This window comes from Pongo abelii, chromosome 11 (genome assembly GCF_028885655.2).
Source record: "Pongo abelii isolate AG06213 chromosome 11, NHGRI_mPonAbe1-v2.0_pri, whole genome shotgun sequence".
In the NCBI taxonomy this organism is placed as follows: Eukaryota; Metazoa; Chordata; class Mammalia; order Primates; family Hominidae; genus Pongo; species Pongo abelii.
In genome coordinates this window covers 93,940,653-93,967,033 of record NC_071996.2, presented here as the reverse complement: position 1 = coordinate 93,967,033, position 26,381 = coordinate 93,940,653, and the positions used below count along the sequence as shown (strand labels likewise).

General features: G+C 42.7%; 1 protein-coding gene and 1 pseudogene across 1 annotated transcript in view; both read left to right on the top strand.

Annotated features, from left to right (window-relative positions):
- Positions 1-26,381, top strand: part of STAT1 (signal transducer and activator of transcription 1) — a gene marked incomplete at its 5' end in the record, with an annotated part of 45,161 nt that overhangs the window by 9,584 nt on the left and 9,196 nt on the right. Inside the window, 16 exon segments of the mRNA NM_001133211.1 lie at positions 3,360-3,449; positions 4,818-4,896; positions 6,148-6,239; positions 6,455-6,606; positions 9,248-9,406; positions 13,132-13,224; positions 14,786-14,845; positions 17,395-17,424; positions 17,516-17,609; positions 18,803-18,844; positions 20,071-20,154; positions 20,724-20,822; positions 21,950-22,085; positions 23,796-23,845; positions 24,598-24,692; positions 25,464-25,609. Of these exon segments, the coding sequence (NP_001126683.1) occupies positions 3,360-3,449; positions 4,818-4,896; positions 6,148-6,239; positions 6,455-6,606; positions 9,248-9,406; positions 13,132-13,224; positions 14,786-14,845; positions 17,395-17,424; positions 17,516-17,609; positions 18,803-18,844; positions 20,071-20,154; positions 20,724-20,822; positions 21,950-22,085; positions 23,796-23,845; positions 24,598-24,692; positions 25,464-25,609 (1,501 nt within the window).
- Positions 9,817-13,110, top strand: LOC129054462 (ras-related protein Rab-1A-like; annotated as a pseudogene).

Here is a 26,381-nt window from a genome sequence, read left to right as displayed (position 1 = left end):
TGGGATATGAGGGCTTTCTGGCTGGAACCTCTCACACCCGTGGAGTGCCTATTCCCTTACTTGGACAACTGCTCATTCCATTGAAAAGGACCCCCTTCCTGAGTAGAAGACTTTTCTTTGGTCTGGGGTCTGGAGTAACCAAGTTCCCATCCAAACAAGGTCTCTAGAGGTACAGTAGTGAAACGAGAAAGTAAGAGTCAATGACAGCTGAAGTCCCTTCCAACTTCAGTGTTTGACATTCCCGTGGTTTCAGTACTCCTGGTTTCTTAGAAAGTTAAAAAGTTAAGGACTCACTGTGAAAGTGGTGTCAGTACTAAAGTGTGCAGGAGCAGCCAAGCATCTGCTTAGCAGATGGGGGCAGGGTGGAGGGAAGCAGGGAGGGATGAGAGGAAGGGGTAAGAGAACACCAAGGGTTTGAGTGACTTGGAGGGACTGCTGCCCAAGTTGGAAGCAGGAGGTTTCTTAGGCCTGCCACAGTCACCAGGTTTTTCCACCAAGCATCTCCCAGCAAGTCAGTAGAAAGGGGATGTAGAAGCTGGGGATGTAGCTGCTCTCTTACAGTCATTGTTTATATCCCTGTTCTCTAAACCGAGCCTTGGTCATTTGGGAGGAGGCCTGGGAAGTCAGAATTCTCCAGTGGCCTGGTCCCTCTCTCTAGGTGTAGTGTCCCAGCTGTTACAAAGCCCACAGGACATGGTGCCCACATCCTGCTGGCTTAGAAGTTGTATTAGTCTGTTCTTGCATGGCTATAAAGAAATACCTGAGATTGGGTAATTTATAAGAAAAGAGGTTTAATTGACTTACGGTTCTGCAGGCTGTACAGGAAGCATGGTGCTGGCATCTGCTCAGTTTCTGGGGAGGCCTCAGGAAACTTACAGTCATAGCAGAAGGTGAAGGGGGAGCACACATATCACATGGCCAGAGCAGGAGGAAGCAGGGGAGAGGTGCTCCACACTTAACCAGATCTCGTGAGAACTCATGATCACAAGGATAGTACCAAGAGGATGGTGCTAAACTATTCATGAGAAACCATCCCCATGATCCAATCACCTTCCACCAGGCCCCACTTCCAACACTGGGGATTCCAATTCATGAGATTTGGGTGGGGACACAGATCCAAACCATATCAGAATTAGACAACAGCAAAGATTTCCCTGCGCAGGCAGAAAGCTGTATGGAACTGCTCAGAGTGACAACTTATTCTGACTGCCCAGAGAAACCCCTTTTGTCACTTAGTGATATGTGGCACCTTGGACTTACAGAGTATACCAATAACATTCATGTATTTCTAATACACACTTTACAGCTGATACAATTCACATGCTTTGAACTTTTGCTATTGGAAAATATATAACATGAAGGGAAACTTCCTATGAAGAGAGAATAACTTTGATGACGTATGCCTGATAAAGATAAAACAAAAAATTATGGACCAGTTTTACTGCTGAGTATCAATATAAAAGTCCTCAATAAGATATTAGGGATCAGAATTAAATACTGCGTTAAGAAAGGACATGACCAAATATGATTTATTATAGGTTACAAGGGTAGTCCATGACTGGGCAACCTATTAATGCAATTCACTAAATTAATAGCTACAAGGAGAAAAAAGCATTTACTTCCTTCCACAGAAGCTGAAAAGACCTGACAGAATTCAATACTCATTCCTGATAAAAACATTGAATAAGATAGGAATTGATGGGTACCTCTTTAACATACAAAAATATGTATATCTCCATTCTAGAGACAGTATCTTACCTAACTGGGAAAACTCCAGTAAGTCAGAAACACAGCAAGGATGCTGTGTTTCCACTGCTATTTAGCATTGTATTGGTGGTATTGGCTAATGCAATTAGACAAGAGAAAACCATTAGAAGCATAAGAATTAAAAACAACATCATAAAGATATTAGCTCTCCCTGAGTTAACTTGTAATTTTAATGTGATCCCAATAAAAATACCAACAAGTTGTTTTCTGGAGCTATACAAATTGGTTCTGAAATTTATAAAAAATAAACATGCAAGAGTAGCGAGGCAACTTCTGAACAAGCAGAGCAATGAAATGGGACTGGCCCTACTAGATAGACTGTAAATCCTCTATAGTCAGACATCCTTCAAGGGTTCAGGCTTATGAATAAACAGGCCAATGGGAAAGAAAAGAAAAATCTAGAAGGAAACCCGTGTGCATATGGAAATTTATGTGATAAAGTTGGCAGCGCAGAGCACTGGGGAAAATAATGGACTTTTCAGTAAGTGTTGTTAAGACAAATGGAAAGCTAATTGGAAAAAAAGTGAAAGCAAAAAGTGGACCCATACTTCACTCTGATCATGAGAATAAACAAATATATCAGCAATCTAAAAGTTAAAAAGAAAAAAAGGAAACCTTGCAAGTGCTAGGGAAAAAAATGAGTGAATGCTGTAATGTCAATAGGGAAGGGCTAATATAAGGAAAATTCCAGACATAAAGAAGAAAAGATTGATAGAATTGCATATGTAAAAACACCCCCATAGAATCTGTGCTGTATAGGGCACTGTGTAAGAAAGGTTGACAAGCACAGTTTTTGCTGTGTGGGGGATTTAACTCTAAAAAAATAACATCTTTCTAGAATTCAGTCTCTATGAGAACAGGGACCACTGGTTACCACTCGATAACACCTGAGCCTAGAACACTGCCTGACGTTTACTTAGTACCTTGTAAGTATGTGCAGGGTAATCTGGTGTATGAAGCAAGTAGAGACCCTGTCACTTCTGAGTGTTCTGATTATCAAAAATAGGACTGAATACTCCCAGGCAAGTCTGGGTTTATATTCATTATTGACTTTATAGTAGCAGATTTTCATTGATGGCCTTAATGGAATGCTTTCATATTTCAGTATACCTCAGGATCACCCGGAATTGTGTTAAAATAGGGTTTTCTGATCCCATAATCTTATTAGCCCTTGAGATATTCCAGCAAGATCCTAGGTGGTGAGATGCTGCTGGTCTGAGGACCACACTTTGAATCAGAAAACTTTAAGATAAATAAGGACAGGGTTAATAAGAGTAATCTTGTGTATAGTATTTGAGAAACCGTGAACTAAATTCCAGTGTGGTACCATGCAACTGTATGAATTAATGGAAACTCCCAGAAATACTGTTTATTTTAGACATGAATTGAGCCTAGTTTTTTTGTAACCTTGTTAACAGTTTGCCAGCATTTTCCAGGGCCTTGGGAAAAATTTCTTATTGACACATAAGCAGGAAGCCTGTAGTACATGTGAGAAGGTCTGGAAGGCAGGTGGGGACTTGACTTTGGAGTGTAACCATCAAGTACACACCCTGGAGAAAATGATGGCTATAATCATGCCCTTCCCATTACAGGCTCAGTCGGGGAATATTCAGAGCACAGTGATGTTAGACAAACAGAAAGAGCTTGACAGTAAAGTCAGAAATGTGAAGGACAAGGTTATGGTGAGTATTGAGTAAACGCATGCATTTATTCTGAAACTTTCTGTAGGGGAAAAAAGGTTTCAATTGCTTGGGGTGTAAACCTAGTAACTGTGTTCAGTCTTTTAAGTAGTTGGGAAGAAAAATTTTGCAGAAGTCTCAAGCTATAAGTAAACAAATTGGTAAAATCAATGACCAGATAGACTTTTTGAATGGCCTCTTATAACTGCCAAACATTGAGTTTATCTTTTTCTTCCCTGAAAGATCATGCAGTAAATGTTGACTTTGCCCAGTACCCAGTAAATGAGATGTTGCTGCTCTAAATGGGCCTTTATGTCCACACCTCTCAAATCACAGTGCCCCAGGATAAACATGGCCCATCTTTCCCAATCATCTGTTTTATCCTAAGACTTGGAAGAGGAACAAAAATACATTTTATTGAAAGCAATTTGGATACATTTCTGATTAAGACATCCACAGCAATTTTAGGGTAAAACTTCTAAGTCAATTTATGGAAGCACAGGGCTGCTCTGGCGCCCTCGATGGTGCACATTTACTCCTCTCTACTGTTAGGGCTGGTGCGGGGAGGGTTGAGGAGTTCTTTTTCACACAGGCCTGTGTTTGTGGAAAAGGCCTTTCAGCTTAGGGGTTTGGTCCTCTGTGGATCTCTGGGTAACACCAGTATGGCCTTGACTTATATGCTTCAGACAGCATCTTCCCAAACTCCACATTCTTTGGAGCAACTTCATCCTGCGGTCTCCTAGGGAAACATCTCATTAAAGTAGAAATCGAGTGAGCCCAGTCTAGAAATAGCCATGGAAATCCAGAGAAGAATATGTGGAAATGTGACTAAATTCTAAACAAATGAGGCTTATTTGTAGAATGAACGTACAATTTATTGTCCAGATGGAGATGCATTTGAGCCGCCAAGAGGGCACTGTTTGTAATTATAGCAAGTATGAAACCAGGTCTGTCCCAGTAAAGCAGGGATGTATGGTCACTTTTCTTACTTGGAAGGAATGAGGAAATTTTCTGTGAGCTTTTTCCCACCCTGCTGTGGGCTTCACAGTGGAGTTCTTAAATCATATCTCAGAGGTAGTCTCAAAGATGATGAGGAAGAATCAAAATTTAGGCGCTGGAACCAGGTTAAGGACATACAAATCAGTTTGAGAATTACTGTACGTTTGCTTTTTTAAAAATGTTATGACATACTTATTAATGAAATAGAAATTATTTCATGTATATGATTAGAACTCTCCAAGTCAGATCTCTTTTTGGGGGAGCTGGAATTGTTTTCACATTTCTCTGGGTTCCATAGAAGCAATACTCTGTTGCCTAAAGTCTTTGGAAGTTGCTGATCAATAGAAACCATGTTTACATCTTTATTTGTAGTGTATAGAGCATGAAATCAAGAGCCTGGAAGATTTACAAGATGAATATGACTTCAAATGCAAAACCTTGCAGAACAGAGGTAAGAGTTCACAACTGAAGTGGTGCCCATTGGCTGTAATTTTTTCTGTTCACACTAGATAACGAAGATGATTACTCCTTTCTATTTGCTGACTATTTTATGACTCTGAATTCTTCCTTGATAACCCAGGCCAGGGTTTCTTAACATCCAATACTATTGACATTTCGGGCTAATTTGTTGTGGGGTCTGTCCTGGCATTGTAGAGTGGTTAACAGCATCCCTGACTTTTACCCACCAGATGCCAGTAGCACTACCCAGGAGCCCTCACTAGTGACAACCAAAACTGTCTCCAGAGATTGCCAAAAGTCCCCTAGGGGTCAGTGACCCCTACTTGATAACCACTGGTTATGTGTTACTCACCTTATTTATTGCGCCTAGCCCACTGACTGACACAGAGCAGTAGATATGTGGAATTCCCCTGCCCTAATATCTCAGGTTTCTTCAAACGTTGCAGGTCCACGTGTATACACTGCAGATAAGCTCAGTATTTTTCTCATGTTTTAAAGCAATTTTACTGTATTTTGTTACTGTTGTGTGTTTTTAATGAGAGTAGCAACAGAAAAGAACTCAAGAATGTACATTGTGTAGAACATGTAGGGTACTGCTGTTATTGTATTCATCATCTGGGGTATACCATGGTTCATAGGCAGAGATTATCAGTATGACTTGAGTAGAAAGTATGAGAGACAGCAACTTCAACTACTACTTCCTACTCATCTACTTCTCTTTGAAAGCTACAGCTATGCCTTGTATACATTTTTTATCTGAAGTTTTGAATTCCATTGTTTATATTTATTTAGGTGATTACCTGACAGTGTCTTAAGTGGCAGATACTACTATGTCTGATTTACATGGGTCACTGAAAACAAGTTTGTTTTTTTTTTTTTTTTTGAGACGGAGTCTCGCTTTGTTGCCCAGGCTGGAGTGCAGTGGCGAGATCTCAGCTCACTCCAAGCTCTGCCTCCTGGGTTCATGCTGTTCTCCTGCCTCAGCCTCCCGAGTAGCTGGGACTACAGGCGCCTGCCACTGCGCCCAGCTGATTTTTGAAAACAAGTATTTTGTTGCAGTGTGTCTAGTTGTTATACTTAGGACTTTTTTTTCGTGTTTATTAAAGATCGAAGAAAGCCAAACTTTGACCTGTCACTAGGCAGCATTTGTGTCATATTTATCCTAAATTTATATGAATCTTGGCTTTTGTTGGTTTTGTCTTCTTTATATAAATATATTTACTGGCTGTCTCTCAATTTATAGAACACGAGACCAATGGTGTGGCAAAGAGTGATCAGAAACAAGAACAGCTGTTACTCAAGAAGATGTATTTAATGCTTGACAATAAGAGAAAGGTAGTTATTTACTTTCCAGAATAGCATGCCACTTTTGTTATACACTGTAAATAATGGACTCAAAGTTTAGAAGAGAGGAAAAATTATTTTTATAACCACCTGGCTTAGAGCCCCAGTTGAGAATGAAATGATATTTGCTTTTCTTTTAAAAAAAAATTTAAAAATCAGTGATTAAAAATGAATTTATTTCACATCGTTTCTTCTACTGCCTTTAGGAAGTAGTTCACAAAATAATAGAGTTGCTGAATGTCACTGAACTTACCCAGAATGCCCTGATTAATGATGAACTAGTGGAGTGGAAGCGGAGACAGCAGAGCGCCTGTATTGGGGGGCCGCCCAATGCTTGCCTGGATCAGCTGCAGAACTGGTAAGATTCTCCAAAGCGGAAAACTGGCAGCTGACTGGCTAACCACATAAACACATAAATGTACCTTTGAGCTGTGTTAGTTGAATGGACCCTGTCAAAACGTTAGTATAGAGTTTGACGTAGTCCAGCTTCTGCTTACCCTGGAAACACTCCCTTGGAAAGCACAGTGTTATTCCTGACTCGCCACGTTCAGCCACGTCTGCTTGGTTTGGAGCACTCCTGTACCAAGGGATGTGTCGTTTGACTGTACAAAACATCAGTGACATGGTCGTTACAGAACACATTTAACGACTTGACTCCTAATGTTTCCTTAAAAACAAAATAGCTTGAGGCATGTTTCTAGGCTTACAGAATAGTTTGTTAGGAAACATTCATTCAGTCATCCATCCAGTAATACTTATTAAATGCCTACTGTGTGCCGGGCACTGTAGGACCTGGGCACACAAGGATGAATGATTCTTGGCCCTTGCCAATAAGGAGTTCTCAGTGTGGAGGGGGGATGTAGACATGGTAATAATTCTGTGTGGTAAAAGTATCCAGGCGCTCTAGCAAAAGGCCATCAGGGTTCTGTGGAGGACAAAGGAAAGCATCTCCAGGGAAGGTTTCATAGAGGAAGTGGCCTTGTGCTGACTCAAAAGTCACTAGGATTACTCCACGTAGATCAAGGGGAAGCGCTTTCCAGCACAGAGCACAGCGTGTGCAAAGGCACACACGTGGGAGCCTGCAGGGACTGTATTGGGTGGCTGGAGAGTGGGGTGTCTGGGGAGATGGGAAGGAAAGTGGACCCGGTGGGAGATGCTGGAGCCTGATGGTGCAGGTTCTCAGCACCATGCTAGGAATGGGAGATGTACGCAGCTGTACTGCTGAGCCAAGGCAGGCTTTTTTCTTAAGCAGGAGATGTATTTCTCTGATCTTCGATTTAGAAAGGGCACTCTGGCCACAGCCTGGAGGATAGGATAGAGACAGAAAGACCAGTTGGAATACTATTAGCATATTAGTGTGGTCCAGGTGAGGGGCAACAGGAGCTGAACTTGGGATCACAGAGTGAACGTGAGGGAAGGTGGCCTGGGACAATAGCTAAGGGTCCAAGGACCAGAGATCTCACGAGGTTATTTTCTATATTGCCAATTTTAAAAAAATCACAATTAATATTCAGCCATTTATTTTTGTTCTGTGAATTGCCTGTAGGTACCCCAGGTTTCTTGTGGGTTAGAGCAGAACTTCTGAGCCTAGTGCGCCTCATGTGCCTTGAGGGATACTGACAACCCTAAAGCCCTTCAGGTGGCCAGGGAGGCCCTGGGGTGTCTAGAGCCCCCTAGTGGTCCTCCTAGACCACAGGAGCCTCTTGTAGGGACACACATGCCCTCTAGTTTTCCCACTGTGCTAAGGATTGTCATTTTCTCTGTGTGCAAGCAGAGTTGGGGACACGGGTTTAGCTTCTCCTCTGGAACTCAGCCAGCCGTTATCCTGCCTTCTCCTTTCCTGACGAAGGGCTGCTGTCCCAGGGCTTTGAACTGGGATCGAGTAAAATCAGAAAGTGAAGTAGATACTTTTCCCAGGGAAGAAGACACTTTTAAAAGGTTTTCTTCTGTCATTACTGCAAGCGAATAAAACAGCGTTTCCCCAGCCTGTGTTGCTGTTAGCAGTTGACTGTAAGGAAGGAAGACTAAGAGCAATCACTAGGTTTACTCATTGGCTTTATATGTTTAGGGTCTAGACTGAGCATACTGCCTTCTCCTTTCAGTTGAGTGAAACCAGAATCGTCATTCTTCCTCTCTTCCTGTCCCCGGCCTTGCCTCCCTTCTCTGTGTCTCCTCCTGCCCCTCTGCCGTGCATCTCTGACTGGTCCTGCCGAGACACTGCTTGCTGATGCCACTCTCTTGACAGAACCTGCAGTGGCTCCTCGTTGCCTCTTGCATCACCCGGAAGCACCTGCTTTGCTGTTTTCCCTGCCTCTGGCCTCCTCTTTGCCCTGCGCCAGTCACAGATCACCTAGAAGCCCTGCCCCCACCCATCTCTCCTCACATAGGCCTCAGTGGTGTGTAGAGGCTTTTGATCTAGGCTGTAATCAGTCAGTGCATGTTAGTTTTACTCCTCAAATAACAAAGCTTCTACTGCTGGCACAAGCCTCTTTCCCTTTGTTTTTCCCTAGAGGGCAGAGCATGACATCCTAGGTGACATTTTATGTTGCATATAACCACTTGTTGGTTTCCATGCGATATGGTTTGGCTGTGTCCCCACCCAAATCTCACCTTGAATTGTAATAATCCCCATGTGTCAAGGGCAGGGCCAGGTGGAGATAATTGAATCATGGGGGTGGTTCCCCCAATACTGTTCTCATGGTAGTAAGTCTCACGAGATCTGATGGTTTTATGAGTGGGAGTTTCTCTCCACAAGCTCTCTTGCCTGCCACCATGTAAGATGTGACTTTGCTCCTCATTTGCCTTCTGCCATGATTGTGAGGCCTCCTCAGCCATGTGGAACTATGTGTCAATTAAACCTCTTTCCTTTATAAATTCCCCGGTCCTGAGTATGTCTTTATTAGCAGCATGAGAATGGACTAATATACCGTGATTCCCTTTAATCCAGGCTGCTTCTGGACTGCTTCTCATAGAGACATCTGTGTCTTGTGTCTTCCCAGGTTCACTATAGTTGCGGAGAGTCTGCAGCAAGTTCGGCAGCAGCTTAAAAAGCTGGAGGAATTGGAACAGAAATACACCTACGAACATGACCCTATCACAAAAAACAAACAAGTGTTATGGGACCGCACCTTCAGTCTTTTCCAGCAGCTCATTCAGAGGTAACTCAAGGGACATTTATTTGTACCTTCTGTAATCAGTCTATACAGAGGAACATTTTACCATAATTCAGATGATTTACAAGGGTTTAACAGGTGTTTTATATATATTTTTTTTTCTTTTTTTTTTTGAGATGGAGTCTCACCTATCACTCAGGCTGGAGTGCAGTGGCATGATCTTGGCTCACTGCAACCTCCACCTCCCAGGTTCAAGCAATCCTCCTGCCTCAGCCTCCCAAGTAGCTGGGACTACAGGCGCACGCCACCCCACCTGGCTAATTTTTTTCAGTAGAGACTGGGTTTTGCCATGTTGGCCAGGCTGGTTTCCAGCTCCTGACCTCAGGTGATCTGCCCTCCTCGGCCTCCCAAATGCTGGGATTACAGGCGTGAGCCACTGTGCCTGGCCTCACATTTTTTAATGACAATGACTCTTCCTGAATTATTTGGTTATACCAGTGGTTCTTCACTCTTGCGGCCAGCTAGGCTGGAAGCTGTAGTAACCTTCCACTCCTCCTTCCCCTTTGGCTGAGTCTCCGCCATGACCCTAACATGCCTCACCTCCTCCTCTCCCCTCCTTATGTCTCAGGCTCTCAAATCCTCCTTTCTGGACTCTTCCCCAGCCTCCCCACCAGTCCTCCTTCCCAGTCCTTCCTCCCTGTGACCAGTGCTGTCCCAGAGCAGAGTTCCATTCTGGTTCCTCATCACCTGCTGATCCAAGTGAATGCCCAACTGGGCATTCACGGCCCCCCTTCTGCAGCCTGGACCTAGCTGACCACTCCACGCTTCATGTCCACACACACCCCTTTCTAGGCAAACTTGACCTCTTGCTGATTCCTATAGGGGCCATGCCGCACACTTGCTTTTCTGTGGCTGTCCTGAGGATACTTCCTCTTCCTTAGAACCTTGTTTTCGTGTACCTGCTTTCAAAATTGTATCATCCCAAAAGCTTCACCTTGTATCTCATCATTTAATCTTCCCAGATTTCCCAAACAGATGTTGTCTCCGTTTGTGGCCTACGGTCACCCTTCGTTCCTCTCCTACTCTGCCTTTTGTTATATAGTTGTTATGTATTTCTTTATATTTGTTTAATATCATAAGGTTCTGGAAGACAGAGACAAGCCTTTGTCACCCTTTTCCCCCAGCAGGACCTAGCACAGTGCCTTGTGAACAGTAGGTGCTCTAGACACACTTAGTAGATAGATAAATGTCACTGAGTGGAAAAGAAGGGTTCATATTGCAAGTTTTTTTTTTAAATGCAAACTTGACATGATAAAAATGTACTTGATTTTGAATGGAAGCAATAGCTGAGGGGCAGCGGCTGCTGATTGTGTTCCAGGGGACAGAGTGGGGGAAGACATTTGCTCTCCCAGAACAGCCTATCTCATTCCTTTCCTTCAGTTACCCCTGGCGCGGAGAGTCAGGGCAGCAGCTGTAGCAGCAAGGGTGGCTGTGGCAGCAGTGGCAGCTACAGTGACATGTCCAGCATGAATCCCAAATATGATTATTTATTCAAATTACTTCTGATTGGCGACTCTGGGATTGGAAAGTCTTGCCTCCTTCTTAGGTTTGCAGATGATACATATACAGAAAGCTACATCAGCACAATTGGTGTGGATTTCAAAATAAGAACTATAGAGTTAGACAGGAAAACAATCAAGCTTCAAATATGGAACACAGCAGAACAGGAAAGATTTCGAACAGTCATCTCCAGTTATTACAGAGGAGCCAATGGCATCCTAGTTGTGTATGATGTGACAGAACAGGAGTCCTTCAGTAATATTAAACAATGACTGCAGAAAATAGATCATTATCCCAGTGAAAACGTCAACAAATTGTTGGTAGGGAACAGTGTGATCTGACCACAAAGAAAGTAGTAGACTACACAACAGCAAAGGAATTTGCTGATTCCCTTGGAATTCTGTTTTTGGAAACCAGTGTTAAGAATGCAACAAGGCCGGGCGCGGTGGCTCACGCCTGTAATCCCAGCACTTTGGGAGGCCGAGGTGGGTGGATCACCTGAGATCAGGAGTTCGAGAGCAGCCTGGCCAACATGATGAAACCCCATCCCTACTAAAAATACAAAAATTAGCCAGGCGTGGTGGCAGGTGCCTGTAATCCCAGCTACTCGGGAAGCTGAGGCAGGAGAATCACTTGAACCCAGGTGGCGGAGGTTGCAGTGAGCCGAGATTGCGCCATTGCACTCCAGCCTAGGAGACAGAGCAAGACTCTGTCTCAAAGAAAGAAAAAAAAAAAAAAAAAGAATGCAACGAATGTAGAACTGTCTTCCATGATGATGGCAGCTGAGATTAAAAAGCTAATGGGTCCTGGAGCAACAGCTGGTGGTACTGAGAAGTCCAGTGTTAAAATTCAGAGCACTCTGGTGAAGCAGTCAGGTGGAGGTTCCTGCTAAAATTTGCCTCCATCCTTTTCTCACAGTAATGAATTTGCAATCTGAACCCAAGTGAAGAAACAAAATTGCCTGAATTGTACTGTATGTAGCTGCACTACAACAGATGCTTACCATATCCACAGGGGTCAGAGATTGTAAATGGTCAATACTGACTTTTTTTTTATTCTCTTGACTCAAGACAGCTAACTTCATTTTCAGAACTGTTTTAAACCTTTGTGTGCTGGTTTATAAAATAATGTATTTTCCTGATATCAGACTGTTTTCTCGTGGTTGGTTAGAATATATTTTGTTTTGATGTTTATATTGGCGTGTTTAGATGTCAGGTCTAGTCTTCTGAAGATGAAGTTCAGCCATTTTATATCAAACAGCACAAGCAGTGTCTGTCACTTTCCATGCGTAAAGTTTAGTGAGATGTTATATGTAAGATCTGATTTGCTAGTTCTTCCTTGTAGAGTTATAAATGGAAAGATTACACTATGATTAATAGCTTCTTCATACTCTGCATATAATTTGTGGCTGCAGAATATTGTAATTTGTTGCATACTATGTAACAAAACAACTGAAGATATGTTTAATAAATATCGTACTTATTGGAAGTAATGTTTTAAAAAATGTACTTGGTTCCCTATGGCTAATGTTCAAACAAGAAGTCCTGTATATTGGGTTTTTTAAAATTTAAAAACATTACTTGTACTTTGAGTGCACATTTTTTTCTTAATTCTGACATGTAAATGAACATAATTAAATATGGGGTTTTTATTTTTTATTTTTTATTTTTGAGACAGGGCCTCACTCTGTCATGCAGGCTGGAGTGCAGTGGTGTGATCATGGCTCACTTCAGCCTCCACCTCCTGGGCTCAAGTGATCTTCCCACTTCAGCCCTCCAGTAGTTGGGACTAATTAGCCATGCCTGGCTAATTTAAAAAAAAAAACACAAAAATTAGTAAAGATACGGTCTCACTATGTTGCCTAAGCTGGTCTTGAACTCCTGGGCTCAAGAAGTCTTCCCACCTCAGCCTCTTAAAGTGCTGGGATTACAGACATGGGCCACTGTGCCTAGCCTTCATTGTATGTTTGTTTCAATGTAATAGTTTCACAGATCATTACAATTATTCTGTTTCTGTTAAGTCCCTATTAGGTTTTGGGATTTCTTTACTAATTAGAAAATATCACTTTGTTCATCCAACTTATCAGAATCTTTCAAACAATTTTTTAGGTCATGGTCTCTAACCCCCTTTTTTCTTTTAGGAAGATCATTGTGATTGCCTCAACCTTAATGGAAATGCTAACGTATCTATCCTTTGCTGGGTATTTGCAGCTCGTTTGTGGTGGAAAGACAGCCCTGCATGCCAACGCACCCTCAGAGGCCGCTGGTCTTGAAGACAGGGGTCCAGTTCACTGTGAAGTTGAGGTAACAAGGGAAAGATGGCATCCCATACATCACCTGTCATGTAGCTTGTACCCCTAGTTTCCTTTTATAAAAACTGTTATATAGGGTGCTTTTGAGGAAATAATTTTTCAGGGGGCATTTTAATATGAACTCTTACTGAGAATATCTGAGAGTCTTTTATTAATATATTCATAGTAGAAATGTAACCAATATACATATATGTACACACTCCTGGTGTTTTTCCAATCATAAATGTAACGCATGTTCACAGGAAAACAAAATTCCAAATTGCAGAAATATGTTCAATAGAGAGTAAAAGTTCCTGGCTGCCTCACCCCTCTTGGGCATAGGCTCATAACCTGAGCCTTATGAACCCCAGAAGCTGTATGAATATGGATTTATAACATGTACATTTTTCTGATGGATGGATTTATAGCTTTCATCAGATTCTCAAAGCAGTCCGTGATATAAATATCTGTGGACCACCACAGTAAATGGCCTAGTGCCTGTCCTCCCAGGAGTTTGTCCATGTCTACACAAATATATATTTCATACAGAAACACACACGCACAAATATGACATAATGTTTCCTTTTTAAAAAATTAGGATTCCATGTCTACACAAATATTTCATATAGAGACACACACACACACACAAATATGACATATTTCTTTTTTAAAAACTCAGAGTAGGCTACATACATTGTTTTGTAGCCTTTCTCCTTGATAATAATTGTAGAAGCGTTTCCAGGAATACGTGGCTTTACTTTTCTTCTATTGAATGGCCACATTGCTTTAAGCGTTCTTCTTATGATGAGTAGCTAGACGCTGAAGAACTGGACTGGCCTTCAGAGTTGGCCCAGGTCCTTTTTCTGGGGTGTTGCTGATTTAAGTCTTTGGGTAACCCTCCCTGGCTGGTAGGTACAATGTCACACTGAAGCCCTCATGGAATTCTAGAACTCATAGCTGGAAGGGACAGTAGAAATATGATCCCATCCACCTGCTCCACTGAACGGAGCAGACAGAGCCCTGGGGTCTCCTTCCCAAGGTCTCCAGCTCAGTGGAGCAGAGGCATACCCTCTCACCTGCCCTCCATCTTTCCGTGCTACCCTGGGGTGACTATAGATGTGACACAGTTTTTTCTGATTATGAGCAATAGTTTTTATTGTCTCCCAAGAGGACAAAGGTTAGATACAAGTTTTAGTAGAAAGTAATGTTTGCTATTTTTCATCCATATAAATTGGCCAAAAGTCAAAATTGTGATGAAACTCAATATTGGCAAGGTTATAGAGGTAAACAGCTACCCTCATTAACTTTTGGTGGGAATGTAAAATCAGGGCTGCATGAAAAATTGTAACATTAGTGTTACAATTTTTCCTAAGCAGTTCCACAGCTAGGAATATATTCTTACAAATACATTTACAAAAACTTAAGTAGATCTACAAAACTGTCAGTTTTCTTGTTGGTAATACCCTAAAACTGGAGGGGGAGTGGTTTATCTAAACGTTAATAGGGAATTGGCATAATAAATAAATTGTAACAGATAATTTTTTTTAACTAATGGCTTTTATTTTTCTTTCCAGACTGTTGGTGAAATTGCAAGAGCTGAATTATAATTTGAAAGTCAAAGTCTTATTTGATAAGTAAGATATCTTTAACATTATATAACATACATGTACTGTTGAAATGTCGATTTTGTTACTCAAGCACAGATTCCTCCACTGAATAAGCAGATTCACTAGCTGTGGAAGGGTCTATACTGGGTGGAAGTTTGCCTCCCTAGGGCCCCAGGGCTGAACCCAGAGTCCTGACAATGCTGCACATGAGCAGAGACTTCTAGTCAGATCCACCAGGGCCATCACAAATGACCCCAGCAGATTTAAATCAGCAGCTCCCTTGGTGGATGTTGGGAGCTTCTCCTGGAGCTGGTATCAACATTCCTGTGCCTTTTTAGACTATAAATGAACAAAAAAGTGAGTGTCTCTTTATGCATATGAGATTGTAATCAGCAAGTCTCAAAGTGGCTAGACTTGGCATGCCACCCCTTCCTCCTAGGTCAGCCCCAAAGGAGAGGCCCCTCATCCAACCCGAGGCTGAACATCCAGGCTGCCATGATTCTGTGGTCATTTGGGGGTTTTTTCTGGAGTGAGGTCAGCAGCATCTTGGGGAAGACTGTGTGGAGCCTGTGGGATTCACTCTTGTCTCTTCTGGGCAGTGGGAACCCAGGAATGGGCATCTCTCTTGGGGGTCCAAGTGAAGCAGCCCCATCCTATTTTGCCCTGAGACCCTAGACCCGGACTGGCACTGACTTGGCCACTCTCATTAAGGAACAAGATGGCTACCCCCACCCCTCCCATATTTAATGTTTTTGTTAGCTTGTGTCACATACTGTTTGGCAAGTTTCAAAAATGATTTATGATCATTCAAATCATTTTCCTCTGGCTTTTTGCTTTTTCCCACTCCTATAAGAATATTCTTCCTCGTAGCATGGTCTATGCCTTGTCTTCCCTGCCATTATCTTTGGTATATCAGTTAGCTTTTGCTTCCTAACAAACCACTCCCAAAACTTAGTGGCTAGGCTAGGTGCAATGGCTCACACCTGTAATCCCAGCACTTTGGGAGGCCGAGGCAGGCAGATCACATGAAGCCAGAGTTTGAGACCAGCCTGGCCAACATGGCGAAACCCCGTCTCTACGAAAAATACAAAAAAATTAGCCAGGTGTGGTGGTGTGCATCTGTAATCGCAGCTACTTGGGAGGCCGAGGCATGAGAATCACTTCAACCTGGGAGGCGGAGGTTGCAGTGAGCTGAGATCATGCCACTGCACTCCAGCCTGGGTGACGGAGTGAGACTATGTCTACAAACAAACAAACAAACAAGAACTTAGTGGCTAAAAACTCAAAAACTCATTATTTCTCATATTCTGTGAGTTGTAGGTTGTCCTGGTCTGGGCTAGCTTGGTTGGAGCCAGGTGCTCTATTAAGGCCTTATTACATGACTGGGACTCAGCTGGGATAACCAGGTCCTTCTTCATGCATCTCAAAAAGGCTAGCCTGGGCTTTTCCCATGGTGACAGTGTTCCAAATGAACAAGGCCTGTGAGTGCTAGCCTTGGAATATCTATAGCATCACTCCCTTCCATCCTGTTGCTAAAAGCAAATCAAGGCCAGCTGAGATTCGGGGGATGGGGAAATACGTCCTACTTCCTAAAGGGAGGAAGCACAAGGGTTGTGTGGTCATTGCAGTTTACCATCCTCTGCATCAGCTCAGCTCCTCTCAGCTGCTGCAGGCCCTTGTGTCTTTTCTGTTGGTTCCAGCTCTGACTGTCTTCTTAGCTTTGACAAGTCAGCTTTTATCATACTATTCTTTTTATTTTCAATTCTTTTTTTTCCAAACGGGAAAATAGGTCCCTTCCATAGCTAATGGTGATTGTCATTCGCAAAAGCATTGAACTTCTGGTTGAGATTGGAAAGGAAGGGGAACTAATAGATCCGTGAGTGAGCCCATGATTTCTAGTCTACATCTGGGACATTCGGATACATTATTTGGCCAGAACATGACAAAGTAATCACTGGATATAAAAGTGTAAGGTCTTTCAAAATTTTAACTTCAGACTTAAAACTTAAACTTGCCACTTTCCCCAGATAACTGACTTTTCTGGTACTTTCATGAGAGCATTAATGATCATAGAGAATAAAAATGAGGATTAAATGGTCACATTGGCAGTCCTCTGAGCTTTGTGACAACTGGGCAGTACTGTCGGCTGGATCCCCAGTGCTTAGTGCAGGGCCTCGCACCAAGTAGCTGCTCAAAAAACAATAACAATAGCTTACATTTATTGAGGGTGTACTAGTGCTGATGCTTACATTTATTGAGGGTGTACTGGTGAGGAATTAACTAGTTTATTCCTCATGCTGTCCTATAGGTTGGCACTGTTAGTATGTTGTGCAAATGAACAGTGTAAGGCCCAGACCATTTATTTGCCAAAGGTCATTCAGTGATACTTGCCAGACCTAGTATGCGTAGATTGAAGCAGGGAGTGAATGAAAGACTGCAAATCCACAGGTGTCAATTTATTTTTTATTTATCATTCACTTATACTCTTATGTTCTTATATTCTTAGAATTTTCTTAAACCTTATTTCAAATTTTAAATACACATATGTGATTATATATATATATATTTTTTTGCAGAGATGTGAATGAGAGAAATACAGTAAAAGGGTACGTGATGTACTTTACGCTATACTGTGCTATATTTTTATTTGTTTAATAGTTGGAAGACTTTTCAGCATTTCTTTCCTATATTGTATAGATTTAGGAAGTTCAACATTTTGGGCACACACACAAAAGTGATGAACATGGAGGAGTCCACCAATGGCAGTCTGGCGGCTGAATTTCGGCACCTGGTAGGGACATCAGTTTTCTCTCTATGTTGTCTCTGGTTTCTTAGGACTTTTGACAATAGAGCGACCCTTTTTGGCATGTTGCCATGTGGAGGACGCCCCCCTGCTGGGGTTTGTAGACTTTGTGGCTGGTGTCTTCCTGTCACCAGCACTTGGGGCATTTTGGTTTCTCCTCCTTATCCCACGACTGTTCACTCTGTTTTCTGGGCTGTATCACTCGCAGTAAAAGTATTTTCTAAGGCTGTGTTTACGTAAATGATTTGCACTTGCTGCCTGCGTGATCCCCACGGTCACTCACTGTAGACGCTTGCAGTTTTCTCAAAGGTTATGGCTCCTGTGTCCTGACTGTGATCCAAGTGTGGTCCTGTACTCCAGGGTTCAGTCCTCAGCCCCCGTGTTCCCCTTCCTGGTGGTCCTGCCCACAGCCCCTGCCTCCATGGCAGCCTGACTCTACCACCTTTTCTCCAGGGCAGTAGGGCTCATTCCGCAGGCAGTGGAGACCCAGCGGGGTGCTCTATGTGCGCTGCACCGTCTTTCCTCCTCTGTGAACATGGGGGCTGCTGTGAGGCTCTGTGGGTGCTGAGTCCGAAGCTTTCCCTGGGCCCAGAACCTGCAGGAGGTTAAGGGCATCCTTTTTCACTAGAGACCACTTTGTGATCCAGCAAGCCTCGTAGCTAGGAAGCTCTACCTAACTCGAAAGCTTAGCCCAACTCAGGTGCCCTGAGGGTATTCAGAGCTGCCCTCAGGGCCCCAGCCTGCTCGCTCGTCAGCTCAGGGATTGACAGCCCAGGGATTGACATCCACTTGAGGGCAGTTGGACCTGGAGTCACTGGGCCCAGCCTGGAGGACTCTGCTGAGGGAAAGGGGAGGGAGAAGCTGTCCCCTGAGCTTCGGGGCATGAAACAGCTAACGAAGGAGCATGGGGAATCATTCAGGGAAAGTTTGAACACAGGAGAGGAGCTGGTTGCGATTCCAAGGGATCCCTCCAGACTGGTGTCCACATCATCAGGCCGCTGGGGAAACGTGCTTCTGCTCATGGACCCTGAACGAGGGCCAATTTGTCCCATATTCTGCGTTCTAAAGATAAAGTCACATCTGTCATTCTTTCTAGTCCTAACTTTGTTCTCATTTGTAAATGAAGATAGCAACTTTGACCATTACCATGGTGTTTACTAAGATGATTATTTGTTTTATAGCAATTGAAAGAACAGAAAAATGCTGGCACCAGAACGAATGAGGTGAGAGTCCCTTTATGTTGTGAATGGGCCCAAATCAGGCAGGTCTGTCTAGCAAGGGCAGGTCAGTTGATGGCTGGGGACATCTCACAGAGGAGTTCAGACCCATCAGGGAAGAGCAGCAAAGGAGCTGGGTACTTAGTATATCTGTGACAACAGTAAAAACACCACATTTGTGCTTTACTATTGTCAGACGATTTTGCACACAAATTCATTAGACACTCATGGACAACTCAGTGGAGTAGCTATTGTGGGCTTTTGTAATCTTCGCATCTTACAGGTGAAGAAATTGAGTCACAGGAAGTTTGCAGGATTTAGCTAAGGGTGCACAGAGAGTTACTGTCAGAGTTGGAACGAGAGGCCACTTTGATGACTGCCTTGCTGTGTGCCAAGAGGACTTTTCGGCCATTGCATCCCCTACCAAAAGCATTGCCTTTGCATCAGTTTCCTTCCTACAACGTGATCCTTAAGGAGTTGGGTTTGTGATGCATTCAGAAATGAACTATGGACAAAGGATGAAATATCTGGAGTTGTTTCGGTTTAGAACACTTTCGTCCTTTATGCACACACTGTGCAGTCCTTCCACACCAGGACCAGTGGAGGTCACATGGAGCAGCGAGACAAACACAGGCCCAGGCAGTGCAAAGATGCCTTCTAGCCCTGGTGTGCACCTGAACTATGTTTTGACCTCCCTGGGTCTAGCCGTTGCACCTCTCTGGTTCTAAGTTGTGAGGCTCACATGAGGTAATGTCTATGAAGGCACTTTGAAATCTTTCCATTTCTACCGAAACCAAGACACCTTGTGACCTGCCAAGTTGATGCGAGTCAGCCCTTCCGGTAGGCAGTAGACAATCACAAGTATGCACTTACTCCCAGCCCTCTCACCTCCTCCCCACCCATCTGCATTGAGATGTGCAGCCACACTGGGCAGGCAGACAGAGCTGAGGGTCAAGAAGCCTTAGGTCACAAAGCCATTAGTTGCTCTTTCCCCATTGACATTCATTGCTCTGAATCTATAACCCTTGCCATAACTTCAGACACTTGTATTTCAGAGCACATTGAGATACTCAGAATCATTAAATCTGGGAGAGATTGAATATTGAGTCTTCAGACTTGCCGCTGATTGGGTCCAGGATCTCTGTGGCCTGTTGCAATGTTAATTGGGCTTTTGAAAGTTTCAGGATCTGTGAATAATTATATTATTTTCTTCTTTCCTTTTCTCTTCCAAGGGTCCTCTCATTGTTACTGAAGAGCTTCACTCCCTTAGTTTTGAAACCCAATTGTGCCAGCCTGGTTTGGTAATTGACCTCGAGGTAAGACTTTTATGGTCCCGAGTTGGAAAACTTCATTATTTTTACTTTTAATTGTTACATGTATTTTTATTTCTCAGTTTTTGTTTTAGAGGTATTTACCTAATTGTTTTAAAATGATCTTTTTCAGCTAATACTATCTTAACCTTAATTTATGGTCCAGAAAGCTAGAGAATTGAATTAACCTTCAAATTCAATAACTTAAAAGTTCCAGTTGAGATAGCTGATGTTAATTTTTTTTTTTTACATTAAGCATTGGGACTTATTTATTTTGCTCTGCCCTCCCCCCACATTTTATGTTTTCATTGTAACAATTTTCATCTTCTCGTATTGCATATCCCTTAATTAATTATTGTAGCTATTATTATTTTTAGGGACTTATTTCTTAACTGAAAGATACATCAAAGACAAGTTAAACTGGACAAAAGAACAGAACTTAACATTTCTCATTTTCGAGTATTAAATATGTACAAATTTACAGATAATACCCTGCTTTTAGTTGAGGCTAAGCAGTTATCTGAAGGTGACATTTCTGTGATTCGGATGATTTCAAGGTCTTTGTCATCCTTTAGACGACCTCTCTGCCTGTTGTGGTGATCTCCAACGTCAGCCAGCTCCCAAGCGGTTGGGCCTCCATCCTTTGGTACAACATGCTGGTGGCGGAACCCAGGGTATGGAAAACACATTTGCTTTGGTCCCAGGGTTAAGCAGAGACCCCATGCTCTCGCTGCTGCATCTCTGAAATAGCCCCAATGGCCAGTTGTTGAGGGAGAAGTGACAAAGCTCCTGTGGTATTTCTAAGGCTCTTGAGTAAATCTGGGAATATGAAGCGTGGATATGTATTTGAAATGAGAATTATGATTTTTCTCCCATGTGGGTAAGCTAGGGCAGTCAGTGATTCCATACCACTTTATTGTTATTATTTTTAAAATGTATACGTCTACTAAACAAGCATTCTCCATTCTTAGAGTGTGGATACTCACTGTTAATTAATTACAGTCATTTATAATTATTCAAAGTACTTATGTTTTTTAAAGTCACCGGGAACACTTAATTAGCAAATAATGAATTGTTGCTCCTAAGGGAACTACGAGGCTAGGTTCCTTCAAGCCTCTGGTCACAACATTTTTGTCAACCCATCAATGCATAACATTGTTTATGTGTGTTTCTGTTTAAAGACACCTTATCTAATACACTTGTTGAGGCATTAACATTACACCTATAGCCAGGATCACTGTAACTCATGCCTGAGTGAAGCTTGCCTCACCCATGTATTTTCTCCATAAGGCACATCCCAGCCTTCCCATGCTTAGGAACAGTAGACCATACTGTGGCACTGTGCTTGGGCACCATTTTAAACAGTGATCACCAACAGCACTCACAAAATGCAAAGAACATGGCACTAAATAGGCTTCAAAAAGGACACATTGTTCTTATGAGAGGTGAAACAGGAAGCGAGTGTCATTTTGTTTGGCTTCAGTTGGAAACGTAAGTGTTAAGAGACTCGAATTCTTTGCTGCTGTGTGCTGCTGTGTGTGCACAGGTGTGTCTTCAGATGACCCCAAAGATGCCATGTATTTAGATTTTGGAGTTACAAGTAAATTTTAGTGAGTAAACAAGTTCACAAATGTGAATCTGTAAATAATGAAAATTGACTGTATTTCTCTTCCCCAACTGTGAAAGCACCTGTGTGTCATATAAACTAGAATTGAACTTTGGGATGGACATATGTTTTAGTGCCACACTTGTGACTGGTGTCTCTGTAGTAACCCTTAGATTTTGGGTGTTTTCTCTCTAGAATCTGTCCTTCTTCCTGACTCCACCATGTGCACGATGGGCTCAGCTTTCAGAAGTGCTGAGTTGGCAGTTTTCTTCTGTCACCAAAAGAGGTCTCAATGTGGACCAGCTGAACATGTTGGGAGAGAAGCTTCTTGGTATATGCATATTAACTTGTTATGTTTATAAAAATTGAAATTCATAAAAATATCTCTCTAATTGCTCTTTTCCCCTCTGCTATTTTGTTAAAGGTAAAAAAGTACTAAAATCTGTCAGCTTTTCAAGCTATAGTTTATTATAGCTAAGTGAGAATCATATATCACCTTAGAAAGAAATATAGACCTGATAACATTTAAATGAATCCGTTCCTCATTGTCTCATATTAAGATTTCTGAGATGGATTCCCAAGGGAAAGTTTTATGAATTATGTAAAATATATTATTTGTGGCTGAAATAAGTCCCTGGATGAGAAAGATGAAGACCTATTAACCATTAACCTTGGGGAGAAAAAAGGAAGTCCCTGACTTGATGAGAATAAAGTCCTGGGGCTTGCCCACTGCAGCATAAGCCCGAGGCCCTTGCCTCAGGTGGGGCCCAGGTAGCAGAGGATGCCGTCCCCACAAGAGGATGCCTCTTTTGATCTGCAGTTTTGCCTGATTGGACAGAGTCTAGACAGTGGTAGATGATTCCCTTTCAGTGGTTAATGTCAGTGCATTTATTAGTCCTTCAGACTAAACAAATCAAAGATCTACTAGTCTCAAGGTCAGATCTTTCAGTGACTGAGGCTATCTGAACTATTTCTTTAAAAATCCGTGGACAACTTGTATCCAGATTTGCTTTCTGTAGAGCAGCACTGCATTTACTCCAAACAGCAGTAGGCTCTTCCTAACCCAGTGACTTTCAACAGTGCCTTCTCTTGGCTATGCAGCTGTCACAGTAGTGGTCTTGTGCTGTTTAATACAAGTATAAAATCCCCTTATTCCATTTCTTTATTTGGTGAGAGTTAAGAAGGATATCTTTTGTAGCTGTAATGGCTTATTTGTAGTTCTCTTTGAAGACCGATAATGGGCTTACCGCCTCTTCTCGCCTGGGCTGCTTTAATTTGTGTAGCTAATAACCCCTGGGCTTCTTCCTCTCATTTCTCTCACTTGGTTTTTGATTTGCATCAGACTCCCTGAGCCCATGTCCTATTTGGAGGAAAGCTGAGGGAAATGCATAAATAATGTCTAAAATAAACTTGTAAAGTCAAGTATCAGTTACATTGAAGATCTGGGGTGATCTTGGGCACAGGTTGAACTTTGAAAAAAATTCTGTAGGGTCCTTGGGAGAGGGGGCTCTGCTGAGCAGCAGAGGAAGGCAGTGGGAAGAGGCACTGGATAGGGAGGCTTCTCTAGGAGGCCCAGCAGAGCACCTTTGATTTAGTGCAAAAGGCAAAGTCAGCTGATGGTCTTGGAAGGAAGTGTAACATGAAGAGGGCATTAAAAGGACTGTCCTCTCTTTAGAGGAGAGGGAGGGAAAAGGGGGGCTGGGGAGGGAGAGAGCAGATGGTAAGACTTTGTGATGTTTCTGCTTTCCCTAAAAACTCTCATATTGTGGTGCCCAGGAATCTGCCATCCATTCCTTTCTGCCATTAAACTCAAACCAACATACACATATTTTAGACCATTTAAATTCCGCCCTCTTACAGCACATATTGTAATTGCTCAGTTAATTTGGCATTAAGGTATCCGAAAATGTCAGCTGTGTACATACAGTCTTTGCTGGGTGTTTGGTTCTTTTCCTTGAGAGCAAATACAAGAGCCATCTGTCCAACCAAACCTTTAGAATCAGTTTCTGTTTGCTGAAAAATCTGGTTTTTATTTGTTTAGGTCCTAACGCCAGCCCCGATGGCCTCATTCCGTGGACGAGGTTTTGTAAGGTGAGGACTGTCTGGGTTTTATGCTCTCTGAGTCCTTTTTGCTCTCCGTTGAGGTTCTCATGTTTCTTGCTGTGACAGTTACTTAACTGTTTGCTTATTTTGGCGTGTTCTTCTCTGGCCAAGGAGCCCCTCGGGCAAGTTGTTTACTTTTCTTCAGTGCAGGAGGTTGGTCTCCGAGCAGGAGTCTGACAGGAAGCACCTGCCTGAGTGATAACATTCTTTCATATCTGAAATGAGGCTTCTGTTCACTCACGCTGGACCCCTGCCCAGCAGTGTTTCAGCCATTTCTGTGTGAAATGTATGTTCTGGGCTGGGTGGCACAGCCTGACCAGCCAGACAAGTTTAATGGCCTGCTTGAGCAGAGGGGCCCACTGGGGGAAACATTTAGACTCTGCTGGAGTCACCAGACAGTGCGGACCAGCTTGCACTGCTGGATTTTGCTAGTGTGGGGCAGCTTGTGTTTCCGTGAGTCACGCTGGAGGTCACCCCCAGGCTAGCTTGCTACTGTTTGGAAAGGGAAGCAGAGCCCGGCCTAGGGAAGTGGAGAGCTCTGGAGAGCTCCTGGTCTGAATGCTGATAAGAGCGAGAGGGAACTTGATATTCCCTGCCAGGGGAGGGATCCCATTGCTGTGCTGAATGGGGCAGTTCCATCCTTGGCACCTGGGGAGTCTTTACAGATGATGGTGGGAGGGGCCGTGGTAAGTCACTGTTTTAGATTTTTGTTCATAATGTGTGCATTTGTATACTTTCAGGAAAATATAAATGATAAAAATTTTCCCTTCTGGCTTTGGATTGAAAGCATCCTAGAACTCATTAAAAAACACCTCCTCCCTCTCTGGAATGATGGGTAAGGGCCACCAATGGATGTATTTTGAAACATATTTTTAGTGCTGCGAGGTTGAGACAAGGCCTGAGTCCAGCTTCAGTATTTGACTAGGCGTGTGTGAATCTCACAGGAGTGCACATTTATAGGCTGCCCCTTCAGGGCTTCAGAAGAGTAGAACCTCGTAACATTAACCTTACACTTTCTTAGTACAAGTATATGTATTGGCAAAGCTAAATTAAAAAAAGAAGAAACAACTCGAGTGCCATTCATGCATTCATTCACTCAACAAAAAATTTTTGAGCACCTACTGTGTGGCCCCTAGGAAGGAAGAAAAGCCCTTTTAACTGGGTAAATCATTTCTATCTTGACTTATTGCCAGGATCGGCTGATATTTCAACAAAAGTTTTAACTTGATCAGAAGGGCTAGAATATGAAAATATATTGCCTAAGTCTTCCTCTCCAGTAAAAAAGATGTATAAATTCAGACATTGTCATGGCTTTAAAATAATAAAGGAACAATAAAAGGCTCATTAATCCCACACGTGTTTATTGAGCATCTGTAGCATCCTACTGACACCATGTTCATATTGCTTTTTTTTAAACCTTAGTATATACATGTATAAGTGAAATGCTTCCTTAAGTGTCAACTGAATAGATTTTAAAATAGTCTACGTTTTTTACCGTAGGTTTTTTTTTCTCACATTCCAGCCATTTTCTTGGTTTGTAAGTTAGCATGAAAATGGAAATCATGATTGAACTAAAAGCCCATCCGTCCGTCTCTTCGATATCCAGGTGCATCATGGGCTTCATCAGCAAGGAGCGAGAGCGTGCCCTGTTGAAGGACCAGCAGCCGGGGACCTTCCTGCTGCGGTTCAGCGAGAGCTCCCGGGAAGGGGCCATCACATTCACATGGGTGGAGCGGTCCCAGAATGGAGGCGGTGAGCGGGAGTTTGAGCACATAGTCCCACTGTTTGATGTGTGTGAAGTCCCTCTTCATCACCGCCAGTCAGCTCATACAGATAGTGCGTTTGGGACATGAAAGTGCAGATCTTATACTTACCCCAAATGAGTCCCCGATAGGATTTAATAAACCACCACAAATGTTTGTGGTTCACTCTCTGGAACATATTGTGGAAATGATGGTTTTGAAAAGACAATGCCAATTCTTTCCTTTGCATCAGGTTTGTTATCTGCAGATCAAGGATGTGAGTCAATGTAATCTGCAACCCATTCTTGGAAGGAATCACATTTCCCACAGGAGTAAGCATCCACATTCTCTTAGGGTCATCCTAGAGTAGAGTGTGCAGATGAGACAGGCTTTGGGAGAAGACTTCATACACATCGTTAGCCAGGGAGTTGATGCAGGACCTGTTGGGATGAGTGGCAGCGTCTACCCTGCCTTCAAACAGAGCAGCTGCAAATTTATCTTTATCATATATTGGGTTTCTTTTTAATCAAATGAGTCCATGGCTAAAAGACTCCAGAAACCTTGGTGTTATGAAGCAGGTTTCTGAGGGTGAAGCTCAACAGCGTAAATGAAAAAATCATAAAGACCAACTGATTACTTTTCACTGTTGTTTAGAGTTTGGTCTATTTGAAGGGCAGGAGGAAAAACTGATTTGTTTTAGTAATTTTTATACTTTCAGTGGGTAGACACAAAATGGAATACTCTTCTTGTTCTATTTATTTTTCTGAAATATTCCTCTTCTC